This window comes from Amblyomma maculatum, chromosome 2 (assembly GCF_055883805.1).
Source record: "Amblyomma maculatum isolate TAMU_Amacu chromosome 2, ASM5588380v1, whole genome shotgun sequence".
NCBI classification, from domain to species: domain Eukaryota; kingdom Metazoa; phylum Arthropoda; class Arachnida; order Ixodida; family Ixodidae; genus Amblyomma; species Amblyomma maculatum.
In genome coordinates, this window is record NC_139345.1 from 160964043 (window position 1) to 160979366 (window position 15324).

The 15324-nt window shown below is 45.2% G+C and overlaps 1 protein-coding gene across 1 annotated transcript in view; it reads left to right on the top strand.

Moving 5' to 3' along the window:
- Positions 1-6312: 6312 nt before the first annotated feature.
- LOC146200310 (carbohydrate sulfotransferase 4-like) overlaps positions 6313-15324 on the top strand; it is a 99406-nt gene continuing 90394 nt past the window's right edge. Inside the window, exons 1-2 of the mRNA XM_084595484.1 lie at positions 6313-6434; positions 6511-6622. Of these exons, the coding sequence (XP_084451610.1) occupies positions 6573-6622 (50 nt within the window). The 5' untranslated portion in view covers positions 6313-6434; positions 6511-6572. The remainder of the gene's footprint in view (positions 6435-6510; positions 6623-15324) is intronic.

Sequence of the window (15324 nt, forward strand, 5' to 3'; positions counted from 1 at the left end):
TGAACTGAACTGTAAATTCGCGCCTTCATTATGAATCCTCGAAAAGGTTGTGCAGCTGAAACGTAGCCTTTTGACGTCATTCCAGTGCCCTCTGCAATTAACACAATGTGTCTTAGCTTACTTTACAACCCAGAGTCAGTGACTACCAAACTGCGGTGAGGTGACAGCCGTCTATAATCCACGTCAAATTCGCCGTTTTCTTTATGCGGTCACCTCAATGGGTCGCAAACGAAGCGCCCAGCTTTTGCATTTCAAAGCAATGGCGGCATATCCTTTAAGTGATGAAAAGCCATTTTGACATCATCGTACAATGTTTGTGCGTGACGTATTTCCCACTGCACAACGTCAGTCAACCAGATTTCAGGAAGCAGCCTTTGCAAGTAGACAGTTGATTTCACCTAACCCGCAAAACAAGCAAAAGTATTTTCCTTTATGCCATCTTTACCTTCGTTTACCCTCCACAATTACTTTTATTCCCACCAGGCGTCATTGGTTGGCCCCCGAGGACGAGGATATTTTGAAAGAAGAAGAGGACCCACGCGCTATCGGATCTGCAACGATCCGATATCATCAATGGATGTTTATCATCCAGTCATCCTGAATGGCTCTGATAAAAATCTACTTTCAAGGTCACGTCATATTTAAGTTCGCGCAAAAAAGCCATTCCACAGCTCACAATTTCGCGCTACAAATTTGAAACACGTGATGTTATGAGAACCATTAAGAGAAATGAATAAATAAATGAATGAATAAAGCCTTTATTTGATTGAAGGGGTGGCTCTATAACGCCGAACAACGGCCATGCGTGTCCAGAATAGGGCCCCTGGTAGTGGTTGCGTGGCGGGACTGCACAGGTGGCGAAGGTTGGGCCAAAACGCGGTTGAGACTAACTACAGTATAACCAAGAACTGGAGGGAACCACTCAAATAAAGAAATTACGCAACTACCAGTTAAAAAGCTTTGTCCCCAACTGATGAAAAATAAATACTTTGATAACTTGTATTATGAAAAAGGGGAATATTTTATTAAATAAAGTTTTTTTTTTATTGTATTGTTGCGCCGACTCTTAATGGCTGTGGTTTGCGTCTGCCTTGGTGACACTTTCCAGGCCTCTCACCGGCGCTTGCAAAGCAGGTAACGAAGGAGTTTCTTTCGACGCCGTCTCCTTGTCTGCGCTGATGCTCCTGGTAATTGTTCAAAACTAGCTCGCTTATCCCAAAATGTACCGATCACAAAGTTCTCGTCTTGCAAAAAAAGTTGCTTCTTAGTGATTTTCATTCAGTAAATGATGCTTGCTAGTTTTGCAACTCCGTCGTATTCACGTTCTACGCGCAGCCAGCGTTTAGTATTGTTGCAACGTTGTGGCACGCTTTTTGTTTCCTTCAAGGCCGTTTGGCTTGTAAAACTGAGTTCACCGCATGCGAAGGAGTGATACACTGTGCATGAGCGAGGACTCTAGCGTCGCTGTCACACTACATTGTTTCCCACGCGACGTTCAGACGCGATTGCTTATCTGCATGTGTAGCGCGCTTTATGTGTGTGCACTGCCCACGTATATATGTTGGTCGGTGCTATAGCTTTGTTTTACATTTTGTTGGTGTGCCTTATTATTGTATTTGTGCGGTTAATAAAGCACTATTATATAGGAGCCATATTTGTTCGACAATACAATGGGAAATGTTTGCGGTTATGTCAGCGTTTTACGTCATACGTTGCTGTATACTATGACAAGGTATTTGCGCAAAATTTTTAATAAATATGCCCAGCCTATCCCTCTGTAAGTGGTGCCGCTTTGTTCCCTTCCTTGCCGTCTTCCGTGCTAGTTTTAATTTTCAACTCCGTTAAAACAGAAGGATTCGAGCAGAATTGAATGACAAAGGTTTACAAGCGCTAAAAGGCCCCCTGCAAATGGACGATCTCTTAAATGCGATAACCTGAACCCAGAAAAAAGGCTACCTAATAACACATCCCAATGGCAAAATATTCTAGGGGGCACTTTGGACCAACGTTCCTTTGCACCACTATAATTGAAATGAGTCGAAAGTCTCTATCGTGCGGTGGCCCGAAGCCACCCACTACGGCACCTCCTTTTTCTTACGGCACGGTTAAAGTGTCTACGGGGTACTGTGACCGATACTGCGCTTTTTCTTTTCAATAAACCAATTTGAAACTCCGCTGATGCCTGCTGTACTGCGCCTGTTTCAGTATGTTGTGTGACGCGGCGTTCGAGGAAGTGTGAAATGAAAGGCGCCGCACAGACTCCTGGATCGGTATGACGCGATAGCTCTACCAGCCAGCATATAAAGCCCCGCTTTAACCGAGCCGCATGAACATGCCTGTGTGGCCCAGGGATAACGTGAATACATGGGTCTTGGCAGGCTGACTCACATAACACCCTCCCATGTGAAAGGAGAGGCCCGAGTTGACAGCTCCTACCAAATGTAATGTCAGGAAGCCCTACGTCCAGTTAGTGCTCGGCCATGTCAGCTGCCAGCTACCTCCCCCCCCCCCCTCCCCCCGTGAAGAAGCGTTACGGGCGGACGGACGGACGAACACGATCGTGGCCGCGAGCATGAACCAATAAATGCTATCACCTTAAGACAGTATTCAGCGACTGCTGGAACACATCCATGAATTTCATGGATGTGTTCCGACGGTATTTCACCAGGTATCTTTAAAATATGCTTGGTACCAATTACTCGTTATGTGTACTTAATTTATAGCGAATCTTTAGGTGGTGGTGGTGAACTCTTTTATTGCGCCCAAAAACAGGGGACCAGTCGAAGGGCCGGTTGCGCTGACTTAGAGGAGGTCGGCGGGGATCCTTTGGGATGCCGCGGCCTCCACCGCGCGTTGGATAAGCCAGCGTTGGTCTGCTGGCTCGGAAGTATACAGGAGAGACTCCCACGTCTCTGGGGTGTTTGTGTTGTCTGTGTTGTAATGTGTACAAGTCCACACCATATGTATGAGTGTGGCCGGAGTTGAGCAGTGTTTACACATGGGGGCTATCTGATCCGGCAAGATCCTGCTGTATAAGAGGGGGTGTGGAAAGCTGCCAGTTTGTAATTTGCGCCATTGGACGGCCTCGCGTCTTGTTAGAACGATCGCGGTGTGCGGGAGGATATATGCACCTTTGGAGTCGGTAGTGCTGGAGTATGTCCGTGTAAGTGGTGAGTAGAGAAGCGCGTGATATATTTGTGTCAGCGGAAGCAGGGTGGCTGATCATACTTACCGGGTGACTGGAAAATTGCAGATGTCGTTCGTGTTCTCAAGAGTGGTCCCAAAAAAATGCCAGCAATTACAGACCCACATCATTAACATTAATAGCACGTAAATTATTTGAAAATATTTTGTACACAGCGATAATGAGGCACATAACTGAGAACAAATTGTTAATTAGGCAACAGCACGCATTCCGCTAGGGACTTTCTTGCACCACAAAATAGGTCGAATTTTATCACAACTTGGCATCAGGTATTGACGGAGGAGGACAAATTGACTGCATTTTTTATTTTCAAAAAGCCTTTGATACAGTTTCGCACTCACTCCTTGGTAAAAAGCTCCGAGTAATTAGCATTCACTAATCTGTACTAAAATGGATAGAAATTTACTTGTCCCAGCGGCGACAGTGTGTTGTATTAAATGTGAAAAGCTCAGAATACGCCAATGTTACGTCAGCCGTTCCGCGAGGCTCCGTTTCGTGCCCCCCCCCCCCCCCCCCCCCCCCACTCTTGTTCTTGGTTAATATAAACAATATCTGTGAAGGCATTGCATTCTATGTGCGGTTATTTGCCGACGACTGTGCTGTATATCGAACAATTCTCACTGATCATGATGTTTCATGTTTGCAAACAGATTTATCACGAATTCAGTCTTTGGGTTCCTTTGGAAGATGAATTTAATTGTAAAAAAATGTCTTCATGCCTGTTTTACTAAAAACAAAAATGCTATTGATTCCCGGTATATGATTAATAACAATTTAATACGTAAGGAAGCTGTATATAAGCATATAGGAGTAACGCTCTCATCTGATTGTTCATAGAATGCGCATGTTGAGGACTTGGTACTTAGGGTTAGTAGGGCATTAATTTTTATTCGAAGAAATTTGAGAGGTCTTCATACTATTCTAACAAATACGGTCTGTATGAGTAGCGTGAGACCTATTTTAGAATATCATGGGTGGGCGGTTTGGAATCTTCGAACAAGACGCTCATTGGGCACATTGAAAAAATTCAAAATCGTGCAGCCAGATTCTTCTTGGGACATTTTGGAAGAAAGCACAGTGTAAGTGCCATTAAGGATGAACTGAACTGGGAACTGTTTGCCTCCCGCCGAAGAAAATTAAGGCTTAAACTGTTTACGATTTACCACAATAAACCGGTATGAACAATGACGGCTATTTTAAAGAGCCACCTATGTCTCTAGGCGCATGGCCCACATTTTGAAAATTCGTGAATATTGTCCCGGGGTGGTGACAAACAAACACATCAAAAACAACAAATAGAGTTTTGTAGGTTTGGCGGCGATATCATGCCCGGACAGCTGCTTACATAAATTCCTTTTTTGTTACATCTATTAGAAAGTGGAATTGTTTAACTGAAATGCAAGTGTGCTGTGTGGATGAAGATGTCTTTTTTTCTATGCTGTAAACCGCCTTGCTGCAACGACTTTGGGCACTGCGGGCTAATCTCTGGATAAAGAATAAACTCCCCTCCTCCCCGCTTCCTTTTAGTTTTCAGCGGGTTCTTTTGTGCCAGTGAGCCACCGTGAAGCCTTCGCCACTAGGGCATATATACCATGATTGTCGCACTTAACCACATAACGTGGCCGTGTACTGATCACACTTTTTGACGCCGCATCTTAGCCTCTGAGTAACTATTTATCCGCATTTTCGCTGCAACTTCTATTTTCGCAGTGTTGTATTATGTCCGACGGAGAGCGTGCTCATTGCTCGAAGCTTTTTCACCTTCATACCAGAAGACGGTATGTGCTGCAGTCTGTATCGTCGACGTCGTGTGCGCCAAGGTTTCAACGCTGAAGATTTCAGCGTAGGTTTGAAAGCCGTTCTTACACCCTAGCGGCAGCAGAGTACGAAAGTGACGCTGGTGCGCCGTAACCGGAATCCCCATATGGCAGATTCCGACTGTGCTGATAGAGGAAAGAGAACAAGACGCTAATCGACAAGGAAAATAATCCTATCAAAGGTCGCGGTGAAACTTCTTCACTTTGTGCAGTCTTTTAGCTGCTTTCTTATCAGTACGAGCAAAGAAATCCCTTTCGAGGCTTTTTTTTTTTTGTCTTTGCTGCCCATAAAAATACCACACTTATTTCTGGCAAGAGCTTGGCAAGGCGTCGCGTCGGCGCTGTTTTTCGTAAGGAAGTTTATAAAAAGCAGGGTTTGCAGAGACGGATATTTTTTTGGGGGAGGAAAGTACTGCATGAACCATACGAAAAACGTAAGTAAAAAATTTTGATGCGCACGTAGTGGGTGTGTATGGCATTAGCGGAGGGGGGGGGGGGGGGGAGGGGTATATCGCATTCCATTGTGCTGAAGTGCTACCACATCTCTTTTTATTTATAACTTGAAAATGTTCGAAAAATATGAAATAGTGAAGACGATAAAGGTACTGAAAAGACGAGGTAGGTTCGGTTCCCGGAACAGAAGACAGCTGTACCGGGCTGCTCGTAGTTCGCCGCTGTGCTCCGTTATACGGCGCTTATCGACTCTGCAGTCGTTTCCCGCGCGTTCACGTAAAAAAAAAAAATGTGGGGGGGGGGGGGAGGGGGGTTTACATGAACGTATTCTTGTCTATAACCAGCATAACATGATAAAGGCATCAATTGCAGACAGTCCTTGTAACGTCTTAATTCCATTGTCCCTAGGTTCGCATTATTTATAAGAAGTCAGTTATAAGAGTTAAATACTAACCTCACAGATTTTCTGAGGATGCTTTCCAAATGCGTAACAGTTTTCATGGCATGCCAAAGCATCAGCCGGATATCAATGCACAGTTTCTGTAAGAGCAGCCTTTTACGCCGGATAGCGAATAAGTTCCGTCTCGATGGTGGCTGACGGTTAACTTTCGCGTTAGTACCAGGTAAGTTGCCACTCGTCCAAACGTAAACCGGGAATGTCTAGGTGGCGGCGGAGGGGTGGAAAGAGCCGTTGAAGAGGCTGACGCATATATCTTCCCCGGTGGCTACTTGCTGTGTTTCCTATCAAGAGTCGCCTCTGATATACGAACGTGATAGCACGGGCTGACAAGGATGCGACGTTGTGCCCTAGTTGAGTGCATTCGCTTCCACACGTTTACACGCGGTCGACGAAAAGGATGATCCCGCAAAACACGCGGGCTGCACAAGCTGTTGCGCTGAAACTCCAGTAGGCGCGAGTACTAGAGTTTAAAAGGCTGTTGCGATAATAGAGGAAACTGGTAATTTCGACTGTCATGCCGGTTTTTGTATTGTCCGTTATGTTTCCTGTCTTCATATTGCTTTCTGTCTTTTCAGTGGTTGAACTGCAGTTTCGACACCACACCGCTTTCGGCTTCAGGCTTCCAGGGCTAGGAAACATGGCCAAGCTGAAACCGCTCGAAAGTGTGAAGGGAAATCTTCGACAAATGCAAGTACAGACAATTCTTGTGCTATATATCTTTAGCCGTCGCGGTATAGTTGCAATAGGATGTTTTGGATGGGCGATGTCCAGGACTATTGCGCAATAGAGGAAGGTCGAAACAAGCTCGCCCAAAAATGTTTTTCTCGAAGCATAAAACAGGCACCGATTGTTTAGATTTCTTATTTAGAATCGTTAGAAGTTTGAACAGGAGACACTAGCAGAGTCATCACTGTCAAAAGGAAACAGAAAAAAAAAATTCATTGGTCTATTCCGCCAAATATTTAAATATTATCACTAACGATGTTGACGCTTTGTGTGAAAAAAAAAAAAAAAAAACATACTTAAAGCCATGTTGCAGCGTGAGCTCAGGAAACAATATCGGCCGTTTGGCCGTTTTACATCGCCAAAAATTGAATGCCCAGTTGTTATGGCATGATCGCTTGAAAATGGTACGGCCGCCACCCGGTCAGATTTGGCAACCTGTTGCGTGGCAGTTAGTAGGCAAAGTGACTGAGCCGTAATAACGTATCTTGTGCTGCCACAAGGCTACTTGGTCTTTCCTATCTCTTCTTGTGTGGCAATTAGCAGCATCTCTTCAGAATACTTTGCTCTTTTGCTTTGCATGGGTTTTATTCGCATTCATCGGTACTCATGCTAGCTCGTATGTATCCACCGTGCTCAGGTTGTAGGGTACTCAACTGGTCAGCCCGAGAACATGGTTTGCGTCCCACTAGCGGAAATCGATTCAGGCGAAACGCGAGGCCATGCCTCATCGAGCCTCTATGTTTCTTTGATGGAATTGAACGGCGGCGCAACACGGAAACGGACACAGACAAGAAGGGGACACCACTCTGTGTCCGTTTCCGTGTTGCGCCGCCGTTCAATTCCACCATGCAGCAACTCGCCCCCCAGGCCGTTATTCTGTTTCTTTGAATATTCAGGTGTCCTGTTAAAGTTTTTAACTGAATATCCTCCGGCTAAATGGACTAAGAAAACAAGGTGACCGCATTTCCTAGTAGCTCCGGACGCAAGGCTGCGTACTAGTATGAGCTACAGTGAACTAGACTAAATAGCACGCTACAGATCATAATATGGTACTCTCGACTCTATACCTTTTCGCGCATACTCTCAAGCTCAGGCAGCAGCCGCCATCTCTCTCTGCACTGCTGAACTGCCATGAATTGTCGTTGCGCCAAGGACGAGAATTGGCTGTTGTAACTTCTAAGCGCTTTATAGACGATTTTAGTTTAGATGCCTGGGCGAAGCCATGTTTGATTGTGGCGCCCCGTATGAGCCAAACTGGGAAAGTCCGCTCCGGCTTCTGTTGATGCCATCTTGGGCTGTGCTATGCGTGTTGATGCTGCCACGCGGCAGAATAAAAGTGCTGGTTCCTGGTGCTCGTGAAAGCTATCCGACACCTTGGTGCTGTTTTTTTTTTTTGAGCGCGCCAACAAACAGTATATCATCCGCTTGGTACGGCGGCAGCTGTTGGAAACAGCAGCAGCAGCCGGGGCGGCTGCGAACGACTTCGCTCCGCTTCCGCAGGCTGAACTCGTCACGGTTACCTGTGAGGATGTATCTGTTGTATCTTTCACGATACATGTATTTTCAATTATATTTTATAATCGCAATGGTAACTGCACACACAAACACACAATGAATGAGCCGTATGGGCAGCTACCTAGCGCGGAATACATAACCCTACGAAAGAAGCTTGCCAGTCATCGCCGCATTGATTTAACGTGAAGTGCGACCCATGTCATGCCGTATATTTCCTCTCGACAGTGTACATTTATACTCGATGTTGCGCTGCTTTCATTTCACATTAAAGGCAAGCGCAGCGTTCACCGCGGTTACGCCGCTAACCGCTGCTATCGCGTGCCGAGCTTGTGAAATGCACGCGTTTCTGTTGTGCGCCGGCGACCGAGTGCGAAAAGCATACGATCGAGCTTTCCTGCTTGAACAATGTGTTCTTTCAAGTTAAATCACGGATAAAAAACAGCACATAAAAAAAGTAGGGTCTAAAGTACCATCCGTTCGACGGTTTTATGCCGCCTTTGGTGTACGTCCGGCGGCTCAGCAACATCCTATCTCCCTCCCATCGTAGCAGCATCGCTTGCACGACGTATTGTTGAGCAAAACAGAAAAACGTGCGCTCTCAGCCGCACCATGAACGAAGACGACAAATTTGCAGCACATACACCAGCGCTTACGAAAGCGGCGTAGCACGCTGGCGCGGCGGACGACGGCGCTCTCGCCGAGCGCTTTGTTTCGCATCGAAGACATATCCAACGGCGCTTTGTAATTGCTCAGCACTAGAGTAAATGGTCTCTCGTGGAACTGCCTTACTGCCGATCCTATTGTATCAGTAAAAGGAAGTTGTAAATTTCGATGACGTTTTAGCAGCGGAGCCAGCGTGCAGAGGGGCGCGCCGCACCAGCGGCAGTTGGCTGTGTTGAGAAACTTGTTTGTATTGCAATATCCATTTCCAACAACACGCTATGGGCAGAGATCTGCAAAAAAGAGCTTTTTTTTTCTATCGGCTTATTATTTAAGTGAAGAACAGATTTTAGCACGCTTTTCTGGCGCTGGCGAATGATTTACCGTATCGTTGGCGCGGAGGGCTTGCGGGAGTCACGGCCTGCCCGGCGTGCGTGTTTACTACAGCGGGGTAAGTAAACTGGGCACCACATTCGTGAGCCCGTCATTGGTACTAAGTCTGTCTGGCTTACACAAAACGTTCATTGGCGAATTAAATCAGGATAGACTGGAAAGCGATGAAGCAGAAACATATCACAGCAGCCCTCGGACTGTCGTTGCATGCTTCCCGCACACGCTCTCTGCAATCATCTTGCAATTTCTCTGTATTTTGTTGTGCAGTCCACGAATACGCACTGCTGTCCCGATAACATTAGCACTAAAAGAGGAGCTAATAAAGGTATTTAAGGCTCTCAAACGACAATAAACCGAGGTGCAAAGGCGCTGTGCTATGCATGAAGCGTACGAATGCACAGCCTACTCGGTATTGGCAACCATGAGCCGGCGCTATCAATCTGATCAGAGAGTATTTTCCTCCTCTCCTGGTTGCTCTCGGTAAAACGGTCTATAGCAGGTTCGTGTCGCGATCTTCCAAGCACAAAAAGTCATCTGTAAGAAGTCATGCAGTAGCAACCAGAGCAAAAGATGTGGCTTGATTTACAACTCTGTGCTCGTCTGTCGAGAGGTATGATATCATGCAGTGTTAACTCTTCATCGGTTTCCATTAGATATGCACAAATACGACTTGTGTGATAACTGTGTTTCCGAGGTGCATATAAAACATTTTTAAGAAGTGAAGTGCTTGAAGCGGTCGGCCTAACAGCGTGGTAATCGCAGCGTTTATCATTCAGGGACCGTGCCTGTTATGAAACAAGCGGACATGATCGAAGCATTTTTTGAACCAAACATCGAACGAGCGAAACTCTGTATCAGTATTGCTTCCACGGTGAGCATGTTTACTAAATGCGGCCTATATAGCTCTGTCGTCGATTTACCGTGCTGATTCTTCAGCGGGATCGTTCTCTGAGTTAGCTGAGAAAATGCGCGGTCGATAGCAATACAATTAATTGAAGCCAGCGGGTTTGCCCGAGTGCGACCACCCCTCTTGAGTCATTTTTGTCGTTGGAACCAAATAGCCTCCATTTATAGCTCGAATTATGTATTTGTTGAGTGAATTAGGCCTTGTCAGTGTTTCGAGGATTATTGTGTACTTTGCTTTTCCTAACCCCGCCGACAGCACGTTCGCAACTCGTGGCCTGCAACAGGTGTCACACGTGATCATTGCTCGTCATCTATTGGTCAGCGTCATAAACTGCCAATTAAGGTCTTACATAGTATCAAGCTTTAGTTTTCCTTTGCATGTGCACTATAAAACGGCATCTCTGTTACAGTCTAGTCGTAATGCCAAAGTGCCGCGTGGAAAATTGAAAAAAAAAAAAAAAACAAAGCTGATATTGCTGTGCACAGACTCGACATACGAGTAGTTGCCTGACGTTCCGTTTGGCAGAAGTTACCAACTCGGGCCTCTGTTTCATATACGAGAGTGACATCAAAATCAGCCTGCTGGGATCCCTGAATTCCCGTTACCCTTTCGCCACGCAGGCACATTCATACCACTTGTTTGAAGCGGGACTTTATAACCGGGATGGCAGACTACGCTATCACATCATACCCTTACAGGCGGAGCTTAACTGTCACCGATAATTTTTATCGTTTCCCGTGCCCTAGAGTATATTATGGATAAAAATAACAAATTTGTAGAGCTATGCTTATAGGCTTAAGGCATCAACCAGCATGAGTTATTTGGCATTTGCCGCCGAAATTCGTGGAGTGGTAGAAGACTGCGGATATAAACAATGAGCGGAGGTGGTAGTCTCCGTTCTGTGTTCAACAGCGACGTGTAAATAAGTCTCTGAAGTTGCTGGCGCCCTGCGGGGCGATAAGGCTGCCCAAAAGGATGCGGCCATGCGCATTCAAAATTTTACTTGCCGATGCAAGTGCTGCGCAGTTTTGTTTTGCGACTGAGTAAGCACTTGTGGAATTTGAAGACGGGGACGCACAGCACGATATAGTGGCTGTGTTAACACGTGCAAGATAAGACAGCGGTGGTGGCTTATTTGTCTGACGTAGTGTACAGGAAAGATGATTTTGAGTTTTGCCGTGAGCTCGAATCTTGTTCGTGCCCGTACGCTATTTTTTCGTGTTTTACGTTTTATGCGCCCATAACCTGTTGCATGACGTCACACTGTGACCAGGGCAGAGCGGCTTCAATGCGTCAGGAAACTCACAACAGACATTAGCCTCTCCGTGATGTAGCTTTTGTTCTGCGCATGAGCGATAATACGACAACCTTTGTGCGAACGGATAGCGCAACGGAACTACCGTTTCCCTTGTCAGCGTTGCGTTTCATTCAGACGCCATATTCGATCTTCCATTCACTGACTACTTGCTGACAGGTTCCGGCTGTACGCTCTGGCTGCAAGCAGAGTCATAGTCACATGACCAGATTATCAGGGGCAGCGTCGGGCTACTCTCCTGTTATAGTACCTGTCCACCTTATTCTGCAATAACAAGCCATCAGAACCATCTGACACCACTACGCAGTCCTTTCGCAGTGACGCTGCGTAAACTTTTACCGCCTGACTAAGGTGCGTAAGGCTAAGGATAGTTAACAGAGGCACCAATCAATCGGTTATTTCCGCAATCGAAAAACGATATGTCTGAATGCCAAGCGTTCGACAAAACAACTTGGTGAAGTCTGTTTGCTGTTGCAGCTCATGTGGTTTGTCAAAGGTTAACGTATTGTCACTGCACCAGCACATATAGAAAAGCAGATGAAGCTTTTGCAAAACAACTTACAATATCAAAACTGCTTGCTGGGCGAGTTTATAGTTCATCTTGATGTAGCAGTTTTTTAGCGCAAAGACAAAGAGAAGAAAGGCGAGACGTACAGACACAAGCACTTACAATATGCGTTAGCTGCTCCACCACAGAGTGGTTCGCTTGTTAGGCTTTCAGCTCTGCGCGTAGAAAAAAATCACGATACTCCTTAAGCACGTAAGAACAGAGCGAACAAATAATCAGCGCTTGCGGCTGTGGACGCATTCGTATGTAGTGAGCTTGAAAAAGAGAATGCGAAAGTCTTGCAGTCGATTAGATACCAACTGTGGGGCGTGTGTCTAAATGTTTAAATCCCGATGTCGCCTTAAGGAAGATAACCAGAATGTGCATGGAGTATAACGCAACATCTCCCCAGAACAGCGCTCCCTTCCCTGCAGCTGTGCTGATGTGCGCAGAGTGTCGGCTTCCCGAGAAATCGAATGTGCGGGTCGAGTGAGGCTTGGAAATTGAACTTGCCCAATGATTGCTTGAATACATGTAAAGCTTCTGACTATCATGGAGGCCATAATCGGAAGTCGGCGCACTTTTACATTCGCGCATGCTCAGAACAGAAGATCGCGAGCCTGCAAATTTTATGAAGGCTGCACTGCCTCCATTCCTGTCTAGGTGTTCCACACGAGAGCCGCCTTCAACTCTAAATGCTATAGCCTATGCTGCAAAATAGCATTGCCATAAAAGCAACCGTGCCCCACGGTCGTTTGTTCGGACCATTTTGTTTGGGGACTATTTCTTCCTTCTTGGCAATCGCCAGTTCAATTTCGCTTGATCGTCTTGTGATCACGTGGTTTCGTATTAAGGAGACTGAATTTTTCACGGCGCTTACAGAAGTATCTACGGCTGCTTTCATGTTGGTGTAATTAATGGTTGCTATCGACAAGTAAACCACGTGGCTTATATTTTAGTGCCCTCGAGCGGCTGCCAGTCACACGCTCAGCACAGCCATAGACGTATTCCAAAAGCGACGATGAGCGCAGCACTGGGTCGCCGGAATTGATAGTTGATGATATGGGCAGAGGCAACATATCTATAGCCATGCCCAAGTGGTATTTCCAGGAATTTCTCTTTGGCCCCCTAATTTCCTCCACCGCTTGCTAAGAGAAAGTTGAAAAAAAAAAAAAAAAACGACCACATATTCGTATGGTGTAATGCTATTCTCGAACTCACTATGGTCCAGTGAGTATGAAATATCCGGTCATCACACACAGAATGCGAAGCCACCGGCACTGACAGATGAAGCTGTGTACGTCAAGACGAGTGCGAAACGGCTTTTGCGCAAGTTCCCTTCAACAATTTGTTGCACCAGGCATCGCAGTGGCTTTGATAAAAAGCTCTGGCTGCAGAGTGTTCCGGCTTTCAATGAAAACGCGGCTGGAATCCCACAAAATGGCTTCATAACGTGTTTTTGGAATTATTTTGGTTTTTACACCATAGCGCATACATCTCTTTCCACCAAAAAGCTGCCGCCACTGCCACATCGGTATTGAAAAACAGTGACCCAAAATAGGGCGCACACCTAAGCTTATGATGAGACAGCGTTGATTAGCCCTCTTGGCGGGCTGCCGTTGCGGTTTCACTTTTGCGTGCGTGCACTGTTGGCGCGGCGCCAGGTCACAATGGCTCTCTTTCTGCGGAACAAGATCTTTACGCTATGGAGTAACACTGGCAGGTGTTTAATTCCGATTAAGCCGAATAAACCGCGCGAAAACACCAACTCTTTGGCATGGTTTGGTTCGGCGGTTTTGCATTTAGACGTTGGCACAGAGCTTGGTACATTGTTAACGTCTTTACCTGCTTTGGTGTTTGGGGAATCTGCTTTTGACAATATTAACTCAAAAAAGGATAACCACAGCAGTCATTGCGGAGCGCGTTCTCTAGAATATAATGATTTGTTAACTATGAAAAAGGGTGTACACCAACACAATTTGATATAAAGCATTTGCGTATGATATCATTATGATATCATTATGATATCATCAGCTTTGTCAACGGTAACTCTAGAAGGGAGTTAGAACAAAGTGGCTAACTAATATTATATTTTGTCTCACAGTGAGCAGATGAACGAGAATTTTCAATTCTAACCAATGTCAATTTTTACTTCTTGGAAACGCCTACAAAACAAAAAAGATCCCCGCTAGGTAAATAATAAAAGGGAAAAACCTTAAACGATGTAATGAACTGAAAACGTAGCTGTTGTTTTGATGAACAGTTATCTTTCATCCCTCACTTGAAATATTTTCAAGAAAAAAGTGCAAATATAAACTTATAGTAATAAAAATTTACTAGTAACAATCAGGGGCATGACACTTGCACACTTACGACTACTATATTTTAGTCTTGTATAGATTAATTATATATAGTTCCTTCATTTGAAACTGATCACGTTCTCATATTAAGAAAATAATTTCTTCAATGCATTCCTATTTCGAAAATATGTAAAGCATTTAGAACAATGTCTAATTTAACTTTTAATGTCGTGTTCAATATTCCGCCTCTCTATCTAAGCAATGACAAATTTTACTTGACAGCGTCTTAAAATGGGAAGGAAAAGACATATTTGTAAACGAAATTGTTAGTGATGTGGACAGATCGACTGTGCATTCAGTTGAAAAACAAAATAGTATATAATAATAAGGTTGTTGGTTGGTTGGATTGGTTTATAGGGTTTAACGTCCCAAAGCGACTCAGGCTATGAGAGACGCCGTAGTGGAGGTTTCCGGATATTTTGACCACCTGGGGCTCTTTAACGTGCACTGAGATCACACAGCACACGGGCGCCTTGCTTTTCGCCTCCATCGAAAAGCGGCCGCCAAGGTCGGGATTCGATCCCGCGTCCTGGGAACAGTAGTCGAGCGCCGTAACCACTGCGCCACCCCAGCAGGGTTAATAAGGTTGTTCACTCTGACTTCCAAATGTATACAGACGGATAAGAATCTGGAAGCACAGAAGTGGCAGCAGCATTTGTAGTTATCGACAAACGTGGCAATGTCATCAACTTAACAAAACTGTCTAATTTTTCTGAGTTCTGTAAAGAATCAATCAAGAAGTGCGATATAATCAGTCAACAACAGACATCACAGTCATATGGTTATCTGTGGATTCCAAATATTTCGAACATACCTAAATTATTCCCAGCAAATTATCTCTCTTCACAAGCTAGAAGTGACCATGGACGGTTTCCTTTTTATCTAAAAAATTTGGCGTGCAAGAAAGCGAAGAATGCATTTGTTGGAAACCATCAATATTTGATCATTACCTAAAAGGATTTCCCA